At 45.2% G+C, this 17,867-nt stretch overlaps 1 protein-coding gene across 1 annotated transcript; it reads right to left on the reverse strand.

Moving 5' to 3' along the window:
- Positions 1–1,181: 1,181 nt before the first annotated feature.
- LOC122124152 (plasma alpha-L-fucosidase-like) lies at positions 1,182–14,315 on the reverse strand. Its single transcript, XM_042698883.1, has 7 exons — positions 14,056–14,315; positions 11,250–11,437; positions 10,111–10,450; positions 6,822–7,032; positions 5,576–5,766; positions 3,624–3,732; positions 1,182–1,540 (listed from the first exon to the last, which is right to left on the reverse strand). Exons 1-7 carry the CDS (start codon positions 14,298–14,300, stop codon positions 1,400–1,402), a joined length of 1,425 nt encoding a protein of 474 aa, XP_042554817.1. The 5' UTR covers positions 14,301–14,315; the 3' UTR covers positions 1,182–1,399.
- Between the last annotated feature and the right edge of the window lie 3,552 nt (positions 14,316–17,867).

Raw genomic sequence — 17,867 nt, forward strand, 5'->3', positions numbered from 1 at the left:
CTCTACCATTTGAGCCACAGTGCCACTTCCGGTTTTCTGGTGGTTTACTGGAGATGAGTCTCACAGACTTTCCTGCCCAGGCTGGCTTTGAACTATGAACCTCAGATCTCACTCAGCCTCCTGAATAGCTAGGATGACAGGCGTGAGCCACTGGAGCCTGGCTATTGCTGTTTTCTTGATATTAGCTACTGAGACTGGGGTAAAATGGAATCTCTGTGTCCTTTTGATTTGAGTGTCCCTGGTGGCTATGTTGAACATATTTGCATCTGTTTCTTTTTTTGGGGGGGCGGGGGGAAAGGGGATAGGGGTGGGCAAGTACTGGGACTTGAATTTGGGGCCTAGGTTCTATACCTTAATTTTATCATTCAAGTCTGGCATTGTACCACTTGAACCACAGCTCCACTTGCCGATTTTTTTTTGTCGGTCACGGGGCTTGAACTCTGGGCCTGGGTGCTGTCCCTCCACTCTTCAGCTCAAGGTGAGCGCTCTACCACTTGAGCCACAGTGCTACTTCCAGTTTTCTGGTGGTTTACTGGAGATACGAGTCTCACTGACATTCTTACCTGGGCTGGCTTTGAACCGTGATCCTCAGATCTCAGCCCCCTGAGTAACCAGGATTACAGGTGTGAGCCACCAGCACCCAGCCCACTTGCTGATTTTTGCTGGTTAATTGGAGATAAAGAGTCTCACCGACTTTCCTGCCTGGGCTGGCCTTGAACCATGATCCTCAGGTCTTGGTTTCCTTAGTAGCTGGGATTACACTGTTGCCCAGCTCATCATCTATTTATTGGCCATTTCTATTTGTTTGGAAAACTTTCATTCATTTGCCCACTCATTAATTAGGTTGTTTGTTCTTTGGCATTTAATATTTGGATCCCTTCTTATATTCTGGAGATTAATCCTTCAGCCAATAAAAAAATAGCCGGCAAAGATTTTTCTCCAATTTCAGACTGTCTATTGATTATTGATTCTGATAAAGGTCTCTCTCATTCTCTTTTTTTTTTTTTTTTTTTTTTTGCTGTGTAGAAGCTTTTTAATTTCACATGATCCCTTCATGCAACCTTAATAACTTCTTTAAAGGTTCTATTTCCAGGTACCCTACATAGGAATAGGAGAGCATTACCAATTCCTAGTTGCTCTAAAACAAAGTTCTACCTCTGACTTACACATAGACACAAATCCAATGTTAAGAGACTTTATGGAAAAATTCAGAGGAAAGCTAAAATGGTTGCCATGTGTGATTTAGTGAAGAACTTAGGGAGAAGGAAAAAAAGGGCTGCACTGCCTAATTATTTGGCTTTTCTTGGTCAGTGGTACATTTGCTTTCTCCATGTGCTATCACAGTAAACACATGGCGTCCTTAGAGCTCAAGTTAACCAGTATGGGCCTCTGGTACATGTTAGGTTACGTTTGTCAGTGCAAGTGCCCAGCCCCATTCACAGGGCATCTCGTCAATGCTCAGCTGCGGCAACTCTACCATAATGCCACTTGGCTTGGCCAAAGTCCAGTTAAGTGGTTGTCCATGGCCCAGTAGATTCACCTGAAATAAAAAACATAAACACAGATGTTTTCTAATGTATCTCTTTGACTCAGATGTTCTACGGGGAAGGAACAACTGGTATTTCTAAATACACACACACATACACACACACACACACAAACACACACACATACACACACACACACACACTAGACACAGAATATTCATTTGTTTAACCTTTAGCCATTCACATGCTATTTGAGTAAATGGTATTCACAACCCTATATAAATGCCTCTATCTTACTCCTCTGTTACTCGCAAGAGGGAAATAAAAATGTGCAGATTGGAGAATATATTGTGAAGGTTGAATGGAGCATTAGAGTAGGGACTGAAAATGACTGAAATAATCTGCCCAGCGTGGGCCTGCCCATTTCTTACATGAAACGTTTGAAGAAAGGCTCCCTTCTCCAGGTCAGCCTCCAATCCTCCCCATGTTTGCCAATAACCTCCCAAGAATACATAATAATGTTAAGTCTAATCAACAATTACTAGAATTGTTTTATGTCCTGTCTCAATTATACTCAGTGAATTCAAGAAAGTAGTTCTCTATAGGTTCTACAGTTACTGTAAGCCATACATTTTTACCTATCAGATGGATCAATTGAAAAAAAAAATGCACTTTGACAGTACTTTTTTTTCCAAAGAGAATCTAGGCAAAAGGTTAATATTATTGTCTATCTTTTCCAGTTGTACTTAGTTTTGGCAGTACTGGGGTTTGAGTTCTGTACCTTGTACTTGCTTATCTGGTGCTCTACCATTTGAGTCAAGGCTCTAGCTCTGTTTTTTGTTGTTTATTTGTGTGAAAGAAGTTCTTTTTTTTTTTTTTTTTAAATCGAAGTCAATTGCTTCTGTCAACCTTGTGAGAAATGTTTTCCTGAAGAGGTCAAGTGGCTTAGCCCTTGTTACATTTTAGCTACATCCTTCTCCTGCTGCATTTTAATTAAGACATCCTGTTAGAATCTCCTTGAATTTTAGTTATACCCTGTTAATGAAGCCACATCCTTTTGCAGATTGTGAATTTGTGTTTAGCCAGTGCAAGCAGAGGGCTTGACTAAGAATAAAAAGGGAGTGGCCTGCATGCTGAGTGCTTGCTCGGCAGACTTTTTGGCTGAGGATACACCTTTCTGGACTTTGCCTTGCTAGATCCTTTTTCAGTTGGTGTTATTTCTATGGGACATCTCAACATCTCAAGCCATTTCTAACACTTTAGAGATCGAGTGTAGTGAACATTTCTGTCCTGGCTGTCTTTGATCATCCAGATCTCAGCCTCGGTAGATAGAATTATAAGCACGAGCTTTAGCAGCACCTGTTAAAGCTATAGTTCAATGTTAGAGTTGAGCTGTCTTCTTTCTGCCTGATAGGTGTTGGAAATTAATTGCAAGAGGTGGCATAGGAAAACTTCCAAATGAATCAACACATTAACTAATGACTACCACCATCTTGACTGGAACAGCAGGGTCATGCCGTCTTACTTTTCTTCAGATGTGCTCTGGGGAATAATTAGGGGAAACTCCTGAATTCTAGTTTTTTAAAAAAAATTCATGTTGGGTGCATTCAGTGAACTTGAACAGAGAAAAACTATGAAGGATATTATTACATGACATGCTTGGAGATACTGCAGCTTACAAATTGAGGAATTTGTTTTGTTTTAGCAGTGTTAGAGTTCAAGTGCAAGGCCTTGAGATTGCTAGGCAAGTGCTCTACCACTTGAGCCATGCCTCCAGTCCTTTTTATGTTTCCAGGATAGCAGAGTACCTGAAGTCTTGTCTAGGTGACAGACCATACCACTAAAGCCAGGGTTTTTTTTAATAGGTTGAAATGGAGTCTTGTAAACTTTTTGCCTGAGCTGACATTGCATTGTAATCCTCACAATCTCAGCCTCCCAAGTAGGTAGGATTATGAGCTTATAGCCAAAATATGTGGCTCTAAGCTTAATTTTCTTAGGAAAAATTTCAAAGTTTTTGCTAAATATTTATCGATTTTAAGACTCATTTTAAGGTTACTCTAAGAGGAGAAGTTATGTTCTTACCAGAACATTTTAGTCAACAATTTAAAAACTAATAAATGCACATTTCCCTCTTACCTTTGTTGCCCCCACACTAGCTTTGGGTTGGCCAAGGAACAGCTGTCCAGAGGTGGGCCATCTAAGGAAAATGGCATAGACTGACTTTTCCTTAGAGTTAGCTGTGTACCTGGTTAGAATTTAAAATAAAAAGCATTATGACAAGTTACAGCCTATGTTTCTCATCCTTGGGTCGGGCATGGGATTGTTTTACAGAATTATTCTCATATTGCAAATATCTACCCACTTCCTGGTGCTATAAAAAGCACCCCCCCCCCCTTCTACTCCTCCAACATTTAAAAAAAAAATTTGTTGCTGGGTACCAGTGGCTCACACCTTTGATCCTAGTCACTCAGAAGGCTGAGATCTGAAGACCACATTTTGAAGCCAGTTTGGGCAGGAAAGTCCATGAGACTCTTGTCTCCAATTACCCAGAAAATAGACCCAGAAATGCAGACCAAATGTTAAGAGTGCCAGCCTTGAGGGAAAAAAAAGGTAAGACACAGTACCTAGGGCCTCAGTACTAGCAAGCAGAGAAAAAGAAAGAAGGGGGGGAGGAAGGAGGGTGGGAAGGAAGGAGGGCGGGATGGAAGGAAGGAAAGAAAGGAAGGAAGGGATGGAGGGAGAGCGGAAGGAAGGGAAGGGAAGGGAAAGAAGGAACAAAGGAATGAAGGGAGAAAAGAGAAGGGAAAAGATGGGGAGAGGAAAGGAAAGAACCTGTTCCTATGTGACTTTTGGAAAGCAGCTACTAAAACAGGAGGAACTGAAGATGAGGACCAAAAAAGGAGAACTCAAAAAAGGAGAACTCTTGCATGGAATGATTTGGGATCCAGAAAACAGGGTTGGTCTTAAAGCCAAGATGAGCTAATTTACCCTTGTCCAAGAATGCATGTGTTTCTAGACATACCCAGAAGTTCATGGTAAAGTGGAAAAAGTACAGTTGATTATTTATCTGTATGACTGTGTGTATGCTCACACACACAAGAAATAGGGCTTGAATAATTCAGGGCCTTATGCTCTCACTTGGCTTTTCACTCAAGGTGGTGGTCTACCACTTGAGTCACGTCTACATTTCCAGCTTTCTGGGGTTTTTTGCTGGTTAACTGGACATAAGAGTTCCTTGGATTTGTTGCCCAGGCTGGCTTTGAACTATGATTCTCAGATCTCAGCCTCCTGAGTAGCTTGGATGGCAGGTGTGAGCCACTGGCTTGCCCGCTCTTTTTTAAGGAACTACTACAGTGTTTCCCAAATGGCTACACCACTTTACATTCCCACTAACAAGGCACAAGGGTTCTAATCTCTCCAATGTCTCCATTACCATTTATTATTTTTTTTAAGTAGTAGCTTTCTAATGGATGCAAGGTTGTACCTTAGTAGCTTTTATCTGCATTTATTCCAATAATGATTATGGAGTCAAGTTATTTTTTCTGGTACTTGTTAATCATGACACAAATTCTACTAGTACAACTACCGACTAGAGAAGCAAGCCAGATACCCCCAGTGCTTCATACACTACCATTTTCCCACTATCCTCACTGTTTTGGCTGATTTTAACTTATTGTCTCTGGGGGGAGGGGGTTACTTGCTAATTTGGTGGTATGTCTTACCTGAAAGTTTGAATTTACCAAACTGACTAAATTGTAGTCTGTCTTATATTCGCCAATCAATTAACCATTTTTACTTACTAGAACAGCTTACAATTTTATTTTTTTAAAAAGCTCACTGCTCTTAACTGAACTTTGTACTCTGCTATCTCTAGAAATGACTTCAGCAGAAATGGATAGACACTCCGTTTAAAAACATGCCAAGTCTTCTCCTTCCTTCTTCTCTTTGTACCTCACTAAGTTATCACGCGGTTTCTGTATAGTACTCTTCTGATTTCTCCCTTATCTTCCTTTTCTCTTTCTATCTCTGAGAAATTCTAAGTGCCTTGCCCTATCGAATATCACTTTTAGACAACCAGAAAGACTTACCACACCTCTGGGGTAAGAGTGTCGTTCTGAGATCGCCAAGGGCTGGTTTCATAAATGGCTTTCCCATTGACTTTCAGCCAGCTCCCCATTTGCCTCAGTCTCTCCTCAAAAATGACAGAAATGATGCCATCTGATGTGGGGCCAATGTTCATCAGAAGATTTCCTCCACAAGCAACTGTCTCCACTAGTTGCTGAAAAATTAAGAATAAACGCAGTTCTCAGAAAAGAAAAATTCTACTTACATTGCTTTTTTTTTTTCTTGGTGCAAATCCGGGTCTTGGATGCAGGGTCTGTGTACCTTCCCTTACTTCTCTTGCTCAAAGCTAGCACTGTACCACTTGAGTCAAAGCTCCACTTAAGAGTTTTTTTAGTAGGTTATTGGAGATAAGACTTTGCTGCCCAAGCTAGCTTTGAACTGTGATAGATCTCACCCTCCTAAGTAACTAGGATTAGATAGGAGCCATTAATGCCCAGCTGATCATGCTTTTTTTTTTTTTTCTTTTGTCAGTCGTGGGGCCCAAACTTTGGACCTGGGCAATGTCCCTGAGCTCTTCAGCTCAAGGCTAGCGCTCTACCACTTGAGCCACAGTGCTACTCCAGACTTTTCTGCTTATATGGTGCTGAGAAATCGAACCCGGGGCCTCATGCATATAAGGCAAGCACTCTACCACTGAGCCAACTTGCCAGCCCTGATCATGCATTTTTATATCTACATAGTAACTAGCTAGAAGTAGAGGCATAGATTATACTAATAATCTGTGTTTGCATGCCACCAAAGAACCCAGATTACAAGAAACAGTTCTTGTACAAACTCACATTTAAGAATACTACAAGCGGGGCACTGGTGACTCAGGCTTGTAATCCTACTCAAGATTGAGATCTGAGGTCCAAAGCCAGCTCTTGGAGAAAAGTCTGTAAGACTCTTATCTCCAATTAATTACCCCAAAGCCAGAAGCAGAACAATGGCTCAAGTGGCCGAGCACCAGCCTTGAGTGAAAAAGCTAAGCAATAGAGCCTAGACCCTGAGTTCAAGACACCATACTGGCACCAAAGAAAAAAAAGAGAGAGAGAGAGACTATTTCAATATTCCAGTAGAGGAGCCAGGCACGGTGGTATAGGCCTGTGATCCCAGCATTCTCTGAGGAGGCTGAGGTAGGAGAACCATGAATTTGTGACTAATCTAGGTTATATAGTGAAACCCTATTTTAAAAAAACAAAAAACTAGCTACCAGACACTGTACCGTACCTTCACCAATTCTTCAATCGTTAGATAGTCTCCAATCCAAGCTTCCTTCCTGTAGCCCCAAGACGACTTGTCTATTGTCATGCAGTTTTCCCACTTATGTGGCAAAAGATGTCCTGGGTTATATCGATCGCTGCAGGTGTAGTAACCGCCATGCTTGCACATGCAGCCCGCTCCCCAGCGGTCATTGGTGACCACAGTATCCCGAACTGGGCTGAAAGGAAAAACACTTTAAATTAACAACGATAAAAATAATGATAATAATAACAAAGTGGTTTCTAGTACAAAAGGAAATGTCACTTGTAGACAGTTCTATCTGAAAGTCACTCTTAAAAATGTCCATAGCCTATGAGTGGAAAGCCCAGGGTTATGAAGTCCAACAGACTTGGGGTAACTGGGGTCCTTACTCACAGAACAACAGCATGTTCTCTAACTGCTCTCCATAATGAATTCCCTTAGCATTATTAGAACAAAAGTAACTGAGGAAATACTCAGGCCAGTGCCCCACATAAGGAAGGGTATTATGTGATTATTTGAACCTCCACCTCTGACACTGTGAATGGCAGCCAAAACTGAATTTAAACTCAATTAGTATTCTTACCAAGGATTAGTCTACGTGTATTTCATATATAATATTAAACCTATTATATAACAATGCATGTGTAATATACATATGTTATAGACACATGTACACACAGCTTTTATATTTGTGATGTGTATTATATACCATATATATGTGCAATACATATCACACAGATAGTGTACATATGGCGTGTACATGTACACACTAGGCTTTCTTTTATGATTGTGCCTAATGAAAAAGCTAAATAAAGCAGAGGCATGTGACAGATGCCTATAATACCAGCTACAGAGGAATCATAATAGAAAGATTACAGTCCAAGGCTAGACCCTTTCTGAAAACCTAATGCAAAAAGAGCTGAAGGTGTAGCTCAAATGGTAGAGCATGTGCCTAGCAAAGTATAAGGCCAGAAGTCAAATCCCCAAAAGTATCCTCAAAAGAAAAAAAAAAGAAATTTTTTTAAAACCACCTTAAATTCCCCCATGTACATTCCACAGCTCAGCTGATGTGGAGATGCTCTTAGCAAGTTTTACTTACTTGTCACTGTGGTTAAGTCACTGAGTAGTGACTTAGTGTTTAGTGTTTCCCTACCCTTAGTTTTGTGCAAATATGTCTTCCAAAAAGCAAGGTAAAAATGTGCTCAATCTAAACAATCATGTGAAAGTCAGAGATTTGTTGAGACGTGGCACATCGTGTGCATATGGGAAAAATGAATCCCTTTTCTGCTGTATAGTCCTGAACTCTAGGCATTCCGAGCGTGTGTGGTTTTTCCACAGTGGTAGTCTCCTTGGAACAAGATTCCTGCAGATAGCAAGAGTCTACTGTACTGTCTTCAAGTTCATCCTTTACTTTTTCTTAATCCCATTCTCTCCTCTCCTTTTAAAACATATATACTATTTCATACATATATAATGAAAGATAATGGACCTAGATCACATTTCTTACATCACCCTCTCCTTTTCTCCCCTCCCTTTCTCAGTCTCCCCTTCCTTCATCATGTGATATTTGTCTTTCTGAATTTGGTTTCTCTCTCTGAACATGATGATCTCCAGTTCCAACCATTTCCCTGGAACTACACGATTCCATTCTTGGTTATGGCTGAATATGCATTGTGTATATGTTCTACGTTTTCTTTATCCATTCCAATTTCCCCACAATATTTCTTATCATGACTGGTAGTTCACACAGAGGAAACTGGGTTCCACTTACAGTGAACAGTTTTGATTCACCACATTGAAGAAGATGGGTTTTCCCCTTGGAAGAAGGTCTGGAGACACTGCTGCTTTGAATAATTTCAAGAGTTCTTCAGAACATTTTTGTTTGGGCCCTTTGGGAATCCAGGAAGCACATATAAAGGACTGCCTGTTTTCATACAAAGTATGGAGCACCTTCTACTTAAGCAAACTAACGGAGGATCTCCTCAGAGCTCCATGCTCTCTTAGACAACCTTGAAAATGCCAGGAAAGAACAGAAGGTAAGATCTTGATAGTTAAGGAAAAGAGGAGGCAGACTGACATCAACAAGGTGGCCAGGCCTGTTGGAAGGTAAAACAAACAAACAAACAAAAAAACAACAAAAAGAAGGAATCAAAAGAATGGAAGGACACATAGTTAGGAGCAATGATGTCTTGGTCCTAAAAGAACAGAGTAGGAGATAAAAATAGGGACCTATGAAATGAGTACTTTTTCTTTTTAATGGTTCTGAGGTTTGAACTCATGTTCTTAATGCACTTGAGCCACATATACAATCATTTTGCCTTAGTTCTTTTTCTCAAAGAGTCTCTCATTTTTTGTCTGCACTGGCATGGACTATGATCCTATTTATGCTTCTCACATATCTGGGATAAATGGCACATACCATTGTGTCAAGCTTTTTGCTGGTTGAGGTGGTCTTGAAAAATTTTTGATCAGGATAGTCTTGAACAACAGTCCACCTGACACTGCTTCCCTCATAGCCAAAATGAAAACTTCAAAAGTCTTTGATGCTGCGCACGCACGTGCACACACACCAGTTCTGGGGTATGAACTCAGGTCAGTCTGTCCCTGAGCTCAAGGTTAGTGCTCTACCACTTAAGATACAGCCCCATTTCTAGCTTTTTGGTGGCAAATTCGAGATAAGAATCTCACAGACGAGCCAGGCACCGGTGGCTCATGCCTGTAATCCTATCAACTCAGGAGGCTGAGATCTGAGGATCGTAGTTCAAAGCCAGCCCAGGAAGGAAAGTCCATGAGACTTTTATCTCCAATAAACCACTAGAAAACCAGAAGTGGTGCTGTGGCTCAAGCGGTAGAGCGCTTGCCTTGAGCTGAAGAGCCCAGGGACAGCACCCAAGCCCAGAGTTCAAGCCCCAAGACCGGAAAAAAAAAAAAAAAATCTCACAGTTTCCTGGCCAGGCTGGCTTTGAACCACAATCTTCAGATCTTAACCTTCTGAATAACCAGGATTATAGGCATGAGCCACTGGAACCTAGAGATCTTGTGTTGTTGTTTTTTTGTTGGTTTTTTTTTTATCTTAATTTCAAAATAAGGCATGTTTTAAATTTAACTCCTGAAGAGTTTGGAGAAAAAATTGCTATAACTAATAAGCACTGTTTGCAATGATACCCTCCCCCCACCTCAAATTACAAATACATCTAAAAGGAAATACTTTAAGAAACCTGGGAGTTAGAATGCTCCATGTGTCTTAGAAGCATCTGAGGCAGATACAACATACCTGTCATTATACAGCCACGCAAGGAAGCCCGTGCTGTTCCAGTATTGGTCCGTTGCTCCTCCATCTCCATCTGACCACAGAACATCTGGCTGATACCTGTTCACTAGCTCATAGAGCTCAGGCAATGCCTTTGAAAATGGAAACTGTCGCGTAGAGAAGAAAGTGGATTCATCCTGAAGGAAGTACGGATGAAACCACTCAAAAAGCGAATAGTAGAGTCCAAAGCGCAAGTCAGTTCTTTTCCTAATGGCCATCTCAAGTTCTCTGACAATGTCCCTCTTCGGCCCCACATCCACAGCATTCCAGTTCCAGGAATTCTCTGAACCCCAAAGGGTAAAACCTGAGGAAGAAGATTTAAAATCCTTGTAAGGCAATATCAACTTTACTTCGGTAAATGTAACCCACAAATATGTCAGAACAAATCAGATACGATACATAGATAACTGCTTATACAAACAAGTGCTTCATGATGGTTTTTTTCATGGTCTATCTTCTGCTTTTTACTTACCTATGATTTTACTATCTTCAGGTCGTTGTACAAAAAGGTTTCGTTCAACATGTGAGTTTGTGAGTACAACGCGTCTTAATCAATGTCACCCCTTCCATCGTTCTCTCCCCTTCCCATCTATTCTCCCCCCACCCATCTCTCACATTCTGTTCTGATGAGAGAAACAATGTGGGAAAGTTCGGGGCTCCTTGTGAGGACTGGATGGCCCAGTATTCTTCCTTACAGACTTTGAGATCTGTGAGGAAACCCTCGTGTTATATACCTAGCAACTGCTGGCACAGAGGCTAACATGAAACAAGGAATCAACAACAGCAGACCACAGCTCAGAGAGGAACAGCTTCTACCTCTCCCGGCTAATCAAAGGTCACCACCATTGATAATGAAGACGCTGAGTTAGATTCCTGCAAGATTCTTGTCTGCTCCAAGAGCCAGGTACACTGCTTGCTTGAGGACTGTGTTTCCTGACAATGTTTTCATTACAGACAGTAAATCCCTACACCTTGAGAGCTCATTAAGGGGTAGGAGGAGGTGACAGAGAGGACACACACCACAGGACATTATTTCTCACTAATTCTGTACTTTAAATGCACCCACTGTAAAGCTGTAGACTCGGTCGTTGCTCTGAACTTACCTTCATGATGCTTGGAAGTTAAGACAACGTATTTGGCCCCCGAGGCCTGAAGAATTTCTGCCCACTGATTGGCATTAAAAAACTTGGCTGTAAACTGTGGCCCAAAATCTTCATAATTAAAACCAGGGGAGTAATTATCATTCATAAAGTTTACAAACTGTGGTCGTTTTTCCTTTTGCCAGTACCACCTATGGGAGAAGAGGAATGAACACAGGCACCACACGGATGCATCCATTTGAAATGACAACCCCGCCCTCCCCTTCCTCCGGTGTCCCCCTCTTTACCTCCACATCCTGTGACTACAAGCCACGCCACCCTCCTCCTGTCCCATTGGCACCTGTCCCACCATGAAATCTTCTCAGCTCAGAAACAGGAGTTCTAGAGAACCCATTCTCATTCCCCAGTCTTTAAAGCACTACATATAACACCTGTGTTGACGTATTAAGTGACTTTGTAACCAGAGGGATGAAGGTTTCTAAAGCCAAGAAGATATGCGTCAAAACCTAAACAACGTGATGAGGGAAGGTGGGGGACAGCAGAAAGGCTGGTAAGAGTGAAATTATGAAGACGCTGTTGTTTTATAGATTGATTCAAATTTAAAACGTACTTGTGACACAGACTCTTTCTGGCCAATACTATATTGAGCCTAAACAGCTTCACTCTGGTAACTTAACAAAAAGAACATCTGAACCAGGCACTGTAGCTCACACTTGTAATCCTAGTTTTATTCAGGAGTTGAGATCTGGAGTATTACAATTTGAAGCCATTCCTGACACACACACACACCCAAAAAAAGTCCATGAAAGTCCAAAATAAGCAGCAAAAAGCAGGACTAGAGGCATGACTCAAGTGATAGAACAGCAGCGTGAGCAAGAAAGCCGAGAAAACTCAAGGCCTTAAGTTCAAGCTACAGGGGTAGGGGCAGAATGAAAACTATCTAAAACACGGTAGATCTACCCATCAGGAACTGTCCTCATGACCTAGATGCAAGCCCCTGTCTCTGGCCCACCTCCACTTGGTCCAGCTCCTCTCCCTCTGTAAGAATATTTCCATAGTAAGCTCTACATCTCTCAAATGACCAGGAGCCTATACTGGCTGACAAGACTTCACTCAAGGACATCAGATGCAGTTCCAAAGACATGTTCCAGTCCAAAGTCACCTACCTACGGTACCAGCTTATGTGGCAGCTACAGCATGGGTATGCAACCCAGCCATGCCTGTGGATGAGGAGGAGAAGGCAATCTGGGAGACCAAGAATGGTCTGCTTCCTGAGACAAAGAGAAGTTGGCTCTCTATTGGGACAAGCTTGAAGGCCATGTGGGCTTATGATGGCTGGCCTCCGTCATATGACTACAAGGGTCAAGTCCACGGAAAATGCCTATGTCATCAATTTCACCAGTGTGCTGACAGATTCCCTCTAAATGTCTAGTTCTGTGAGATCCTGAGTCCCTATTACATCTTTCAGTTGGGTTTTTGGAACCTCAAAATGAAAAGCCAACTGATGAATTGAAGCACTTTTGTTTAATGTGGGAGTTTGGGGTCTGTTTGGTGGGCTCTGTTGGTAGGACTGGACCCAGGATCCCCTCCACACATAAGCCCTACTACTAACTCATACCTCCATCCTGCACTGTATATGGAGATACGTATGTGTGTGTATATATGTATGTAGGCCTGTATGTATGTATTTGAGGCAGGGTCTGCACCAGCTTTTACTTACTTGTTTATGTTTGTTTATTTAAGACAGTCTCACCCAAGTTGGCCTGGAACTAGCTATGAAGACCAAGCTGGCCTTGACCTCCTAATCCTCTGAGTCATCTGAATGCTGGGATTACAGGCATGAACCACCATGCCTGCCTGCCTTTTTTTTTTTTTTACCTTTTTTAATTGCACTATAAAGAAATAAACTGTCCAGAGCAACACAGCCAGACACACATACACAGAGATACACATCTACATATATAAATACGTGTAGTAACATGTTTATCTTATTAAGTACCATGGGATCACGTTCAAGGGATCATGTGCAGATGTTGAAACTGATCCTTAAGTAAAACCAAATGCACTTTAACATGCTTTATCTTTCATACAGTGATCTATTAACAACGTAAAGGTTTGTTGTCCTTTTGTTGTTTGTTTGCTTGGGGTACCATTCTTTAAAAAACAACAACAACAACAACAAAAGTTCCTACCACAGGGGTCCATGGTTCACACCAGTAAACCGCAGGACGCCGGAGGCTGAGATCCGAGGATAGGGTTTGAAGCCAGCAGGGGCAGGAAAGTCTCTGAGACTCTGATCTCCATCCAATTAACTAGCAACCGGCTGGAAGCTGACCTGTGTCTCAATTACAGCCTTGTGCTCGAGGACAAGGTCCGGGCCTCAATTCGAGGCCCAGGACCGGCAGGAAGGAAAGCAAGAAGTCCTGGTTCCACACCTGCAACGCTTCGCCCTGAAGAGCCCTTCAGAGGCTCCCGCGGGGCGTTCAGGGGTCAGGAGGTGGAGCAGGTGCAGCAGCACTTGCGGGGTGACACCCCCCGCACCCCCGGCCGGAGCGACCCTCCCGGCGGGAAGCAGCCCACCGTGGCCTCGCGGGGTGGAACCGAGTCCCGACACACCGGGGCGCAGAGCCCGGGCCGCGGCGACTCACGCCCCGGAGCTGCGCGCTCGCGCAGCCGGACGCCAGCGCGCCCCGCCCGCGCCGCGGGGCCGCCAGCGCGGGTGGCGCTGCCCCGGAGCCGCCCCGGAACCGCCCCGGAGCTGCGCCCGGGCCGAGGAGCTCGAGCCCGAGAGCCGGCCCGGCGCACTCACCAGAACCACTCGCTGCCGAAGGCGGGCACGGAGAACACGCCCCAGTGGATGAAGATCCCGACCTTGGCCTGGTCGAACCAGGCGGGCAGCGGCCGCGCGTCCAGCGACTCCCAAGTGGGGTCGAAGCGCGCGGCGCGGCGGGCCGAGCTCCCGGGCGGCCATAGCAGCAGCGCCAGCGCCAGCGCCAGCGCCAGGGGCGGCCACCGCGGGAACGCGCGGCGCGCGCTCGCCAGCCCCGGGGCCATGGGTCCTCCTCGGCGGGGCCTCCGCCGGTCCCCCGCCGGTCCTCCACCGGGCCTCCGCCGGGCGAGCTAGCCCAGCTGCCGCGCTGCCCGCCCTCCCGCGGCTCCTCCTCTGTCACCTGACCAAGGCCAGCTCGATCAGGTGACCAGATGGCTCTTGATGGGGGCGGGGAGGGCGGCTGTCACTCACTCGCCAGGCAGGGGTGGGAGGGGGGAGGAGGGGGGACAGGGGCAGGCCTCTCTGCCCTCCGCAAAACCCACCCGGAAGTCAGCGGGACCGGCCCCCTTCCCCACCCCCCCACTGTGCAGCGGAGCACGGCGGGCTCGAACTCCAGCCCAGCGCAGAGCTCGGGAAAACCCACCCCGGGCCCGCCCTCCGCCTCTGCCTCTGCCCCAGAGCGAGCTCCGGGGACGGGAGAGAGGACCCGCGTTCAGGAGTCCTAGACTGAGCCCCAATAATGGCTCTCCTCCCCTCCCCTCTCCCCCTTCCCTCCTCTCTCTTCGCCTGAGCCAACTGCAGCCCCAGAATCCTCTAGCCTTTGAAAATCCAGAATGATCTAAACCTGGACCAAACACACGGGCATCTTGTGACGCCCCTTAATCAGAGGTTTGCACCATGGGGCAAAGGACACTTTTCACGAGGTTATTGCCACCGGTCGAAGGTGTTGGCGAAGGCGCAGGCAGGGCTGGGCCCCTGCGCTCTGGTCAGCAGCCTCTTCCCCTGTGAACCCGGGTCCTCCGACACGATTGCACCCTCCACAGCCTTCCTGCGAGCAAGAAGAACGTTTCTTCCATCTCCACGGCTTCCAGCGTCGGTGCCAAGCGGACCGGATCTGCACCAATGCCAGTTGAGTCACTTCCTTCGAAAGCAAAGAAAGTACAGCCGTCCACCACAAAAGCACAGCCTTTAGGAAATACTGACAAGATGTTTAAGGACCTGGGTCCCAAGGCGCCCTGCGTGATGATGCACAGAAATCCTCACGCTGCCCGGTCAGTCTCGGAGATAATAGGGGTTGGAAGGAACACCACAAAGGAAATAAAGAAGAGCTTCTACAAAAACAAACCAACCCGCATAGGGTGCCAAGATTGGAAGAATGAAATCAGGGAGGTGGTTTAGAACGTGTCGCACCGGGGAACTCCACAAGCTCTAGGCTTCCCCTGACCTTTTTGGAATATGACATTTTGCAAAGCTCATTTTTGCACTGAAAGCTACTGCTAATCAAATGATAGAAACAGAGCCTATGAAAGCTTACATCCTGCTTTTAAAAGTTTGAGAGAGCCGGGTGCCAGTGGCTCACGCCTGTAATCCTAGCTACTCAGGAGGCTGAGATCTGAGGATCATGGTTCAAAGCCAGCCTGGGCAGGAAACTTCGTGATACTCTTATCTCCAGTAAACCACTAGAAAATCGGACATGGCACTGTGTCTCAAGTGGTAGAGCATTCACCTTGAGTTGAAGAGCGTAGGGACAGCGCCCAAGCCCAGAGTTCAAGCCTCATGACTGACAAAAAAAAAAAAAAAGTTTGATAGAACCTGGCACTGGTGGCTCACACCTGCAATCCAAGCTACTCAGGAGGCTGAGATCTAGGGTCACAGTTCAAAGACAGCCTGGGTATGAAAGTCTATGAGATTCTTATCTCCAATAAACCTCAAAAGAAGAAGCAGGAGAAAGAGGAGGAGGAGGAAGAGGAGAAGAAGAAATAATAGTGGTGGAGCTGTGGCTTAAAGTGGTACAGTGCAGAACAGAAAGGCTCAGGGACATCACCCAAGACCTAAGATCAAGCCTCATGCCAAAAAAAAAAAAAGTTTGATATAGGATCTAGAAAACAAGCTGAGACAAATCTCTGGCTCCCCAGGTGTTTATGAAGTATGCGGGGAGTAGGCCTCAATAGGGAGGATTGTCAAGTGACCCTGATATGGTGGAGTTTGACTGAGGTCACAGGAGGTACTGGATGAGAGAATGCTGGCGTGTTTGTCCCTGTCATATCACCAGACATCACAGAGACACCTTGGCCAATGGCCACTGTTGGCAACTGTTGATCTACCCAGCCCCCACACAGGAAAAGCTGCGAGTGCCAGAGCTTGCCATACTCTGTGTGACTACCAGAGGAAGCAATGGCATCCTGCCCTTGACGCCGTCCTCAGGGATGTCATTAGCTGTCAAGGAGGGAGCTGATGTGTGAGTGAGCTCAGAGGACGCATTCGGGATCTCTGTGGGAATTGGATGACCGCCACCAACCAGTCCTAGTACTTCCGAGAACTGCTGTCAAGTGGCCTGTGGAAGAAGTGACACGGTCACCCCAGCTGAGAGCAGCCCCCAGGCCCAAGCGTTCCTGCAACAGCCACCCAGAAGCTGCTTCTGCTGAAAAGTACTCACTCCTCAGAGAGGCCTGCGCAAGTGTCCAAGCATAAGTAAAAGCAAGAGAGTCGGGCACCGGTGGCTTCCACCAGTAATCCTAGCTCCTCAGAAGGCAGAGATCTGAGGATCATGGGTTGAACCTCTTCTCCCCCCACACCCAGGAGTCTGAGAGACTCTTATCTCCAACTAACCACCAAACATCTGGACTTAGAATTGTGACTCAAGCTGTAGAGTGGCAGCCTTGATCCGAAACACTAAGGGAGGGCAAGGCCGTGATGTACATAGATAGATAGATAGATACATACATACATACATACATACATACATACATACAATCATGGCATACAATCATGGCTACATACATAGATACATAGATAGACAGACAGACAGATGCAGGAGAAAAGCTTGCCATTTTTTCTGCATTTTGCATAAGTACCCTTCGCTCTGAGCAATTTTCTGTGTTCTCTTCATAGTCACTTTGGAATATAGGAAGGACGGGACTGACAGATAAACATATTCTGTCAGGAATGAAGTCAAAGCTCTCCCTGCCAGGAGACAATGTCTTTTTTTTTTTTTTTGAACACAGAGCCTCACCTGCCCTCCCTTACTTGCTCCACTTACGTGTTCAGCTGGCGCTCTACCACTCCAACCACACCCCCAGCCCTGTTTTTTGCCAGTTATTTTGGAGACAAACTCATGTTGACTTTTCTGCCCAGGCTGGCCCCAAACCTTGATCTTCTAGATCTCAGCCTTCTGAGAAGTAAAGATTACAGATGTGAGCCTCCAGCACCCAGCCGCGACTGTCTTATTATAACAACACCTATCTAGCCAATCCTGAGCAGATGGGCAACTGGATCACTTCTGATTACAGTACACCCGCGATGTGGAGTGTTTAATCACGATGCTTAGTTTCTCTCTCTTGCCCCAACTCTTCCTCTATTTAAACCTAAAGCTCATGCCTGTACCCCGAAGACGGACTGAAGTGCTTACTTTTATCTGATAAATCTCCTTCCTCTGTCCCTCACCAATACTTGTCTGTTCGTTCAGTGTGTGGGATCAAGTGGACAGAAACCCCGGAGCTTGGGTCTGGGGGTTACAATGACAACAGAATAAACCCCATCCACTTCCGTGGAAATGAGTGCCTCCTGAGAGCAAGGGCAGATGAAATGGCAGGAATCATGGAGTGTCTAATTCAACCTCTCTCTTTTTCTGG

Source organism: Dipodomys spectabilis, unplaced genomic scaffold, assembly GCF_019054845.1.
Source record: "Dipodomys spectabilis isolate Male_0828 unplaced genomic scaffold, ASM1905484v1 ptg000001l, whole genome shotgun sequence".
Classification (NCBI taxonomy): Eukaryota; Metazoa; Chordata; class Mammalia; order Rodentia; family Heteromyidae; genus Dipodomys; species Dipodomys spectabilis.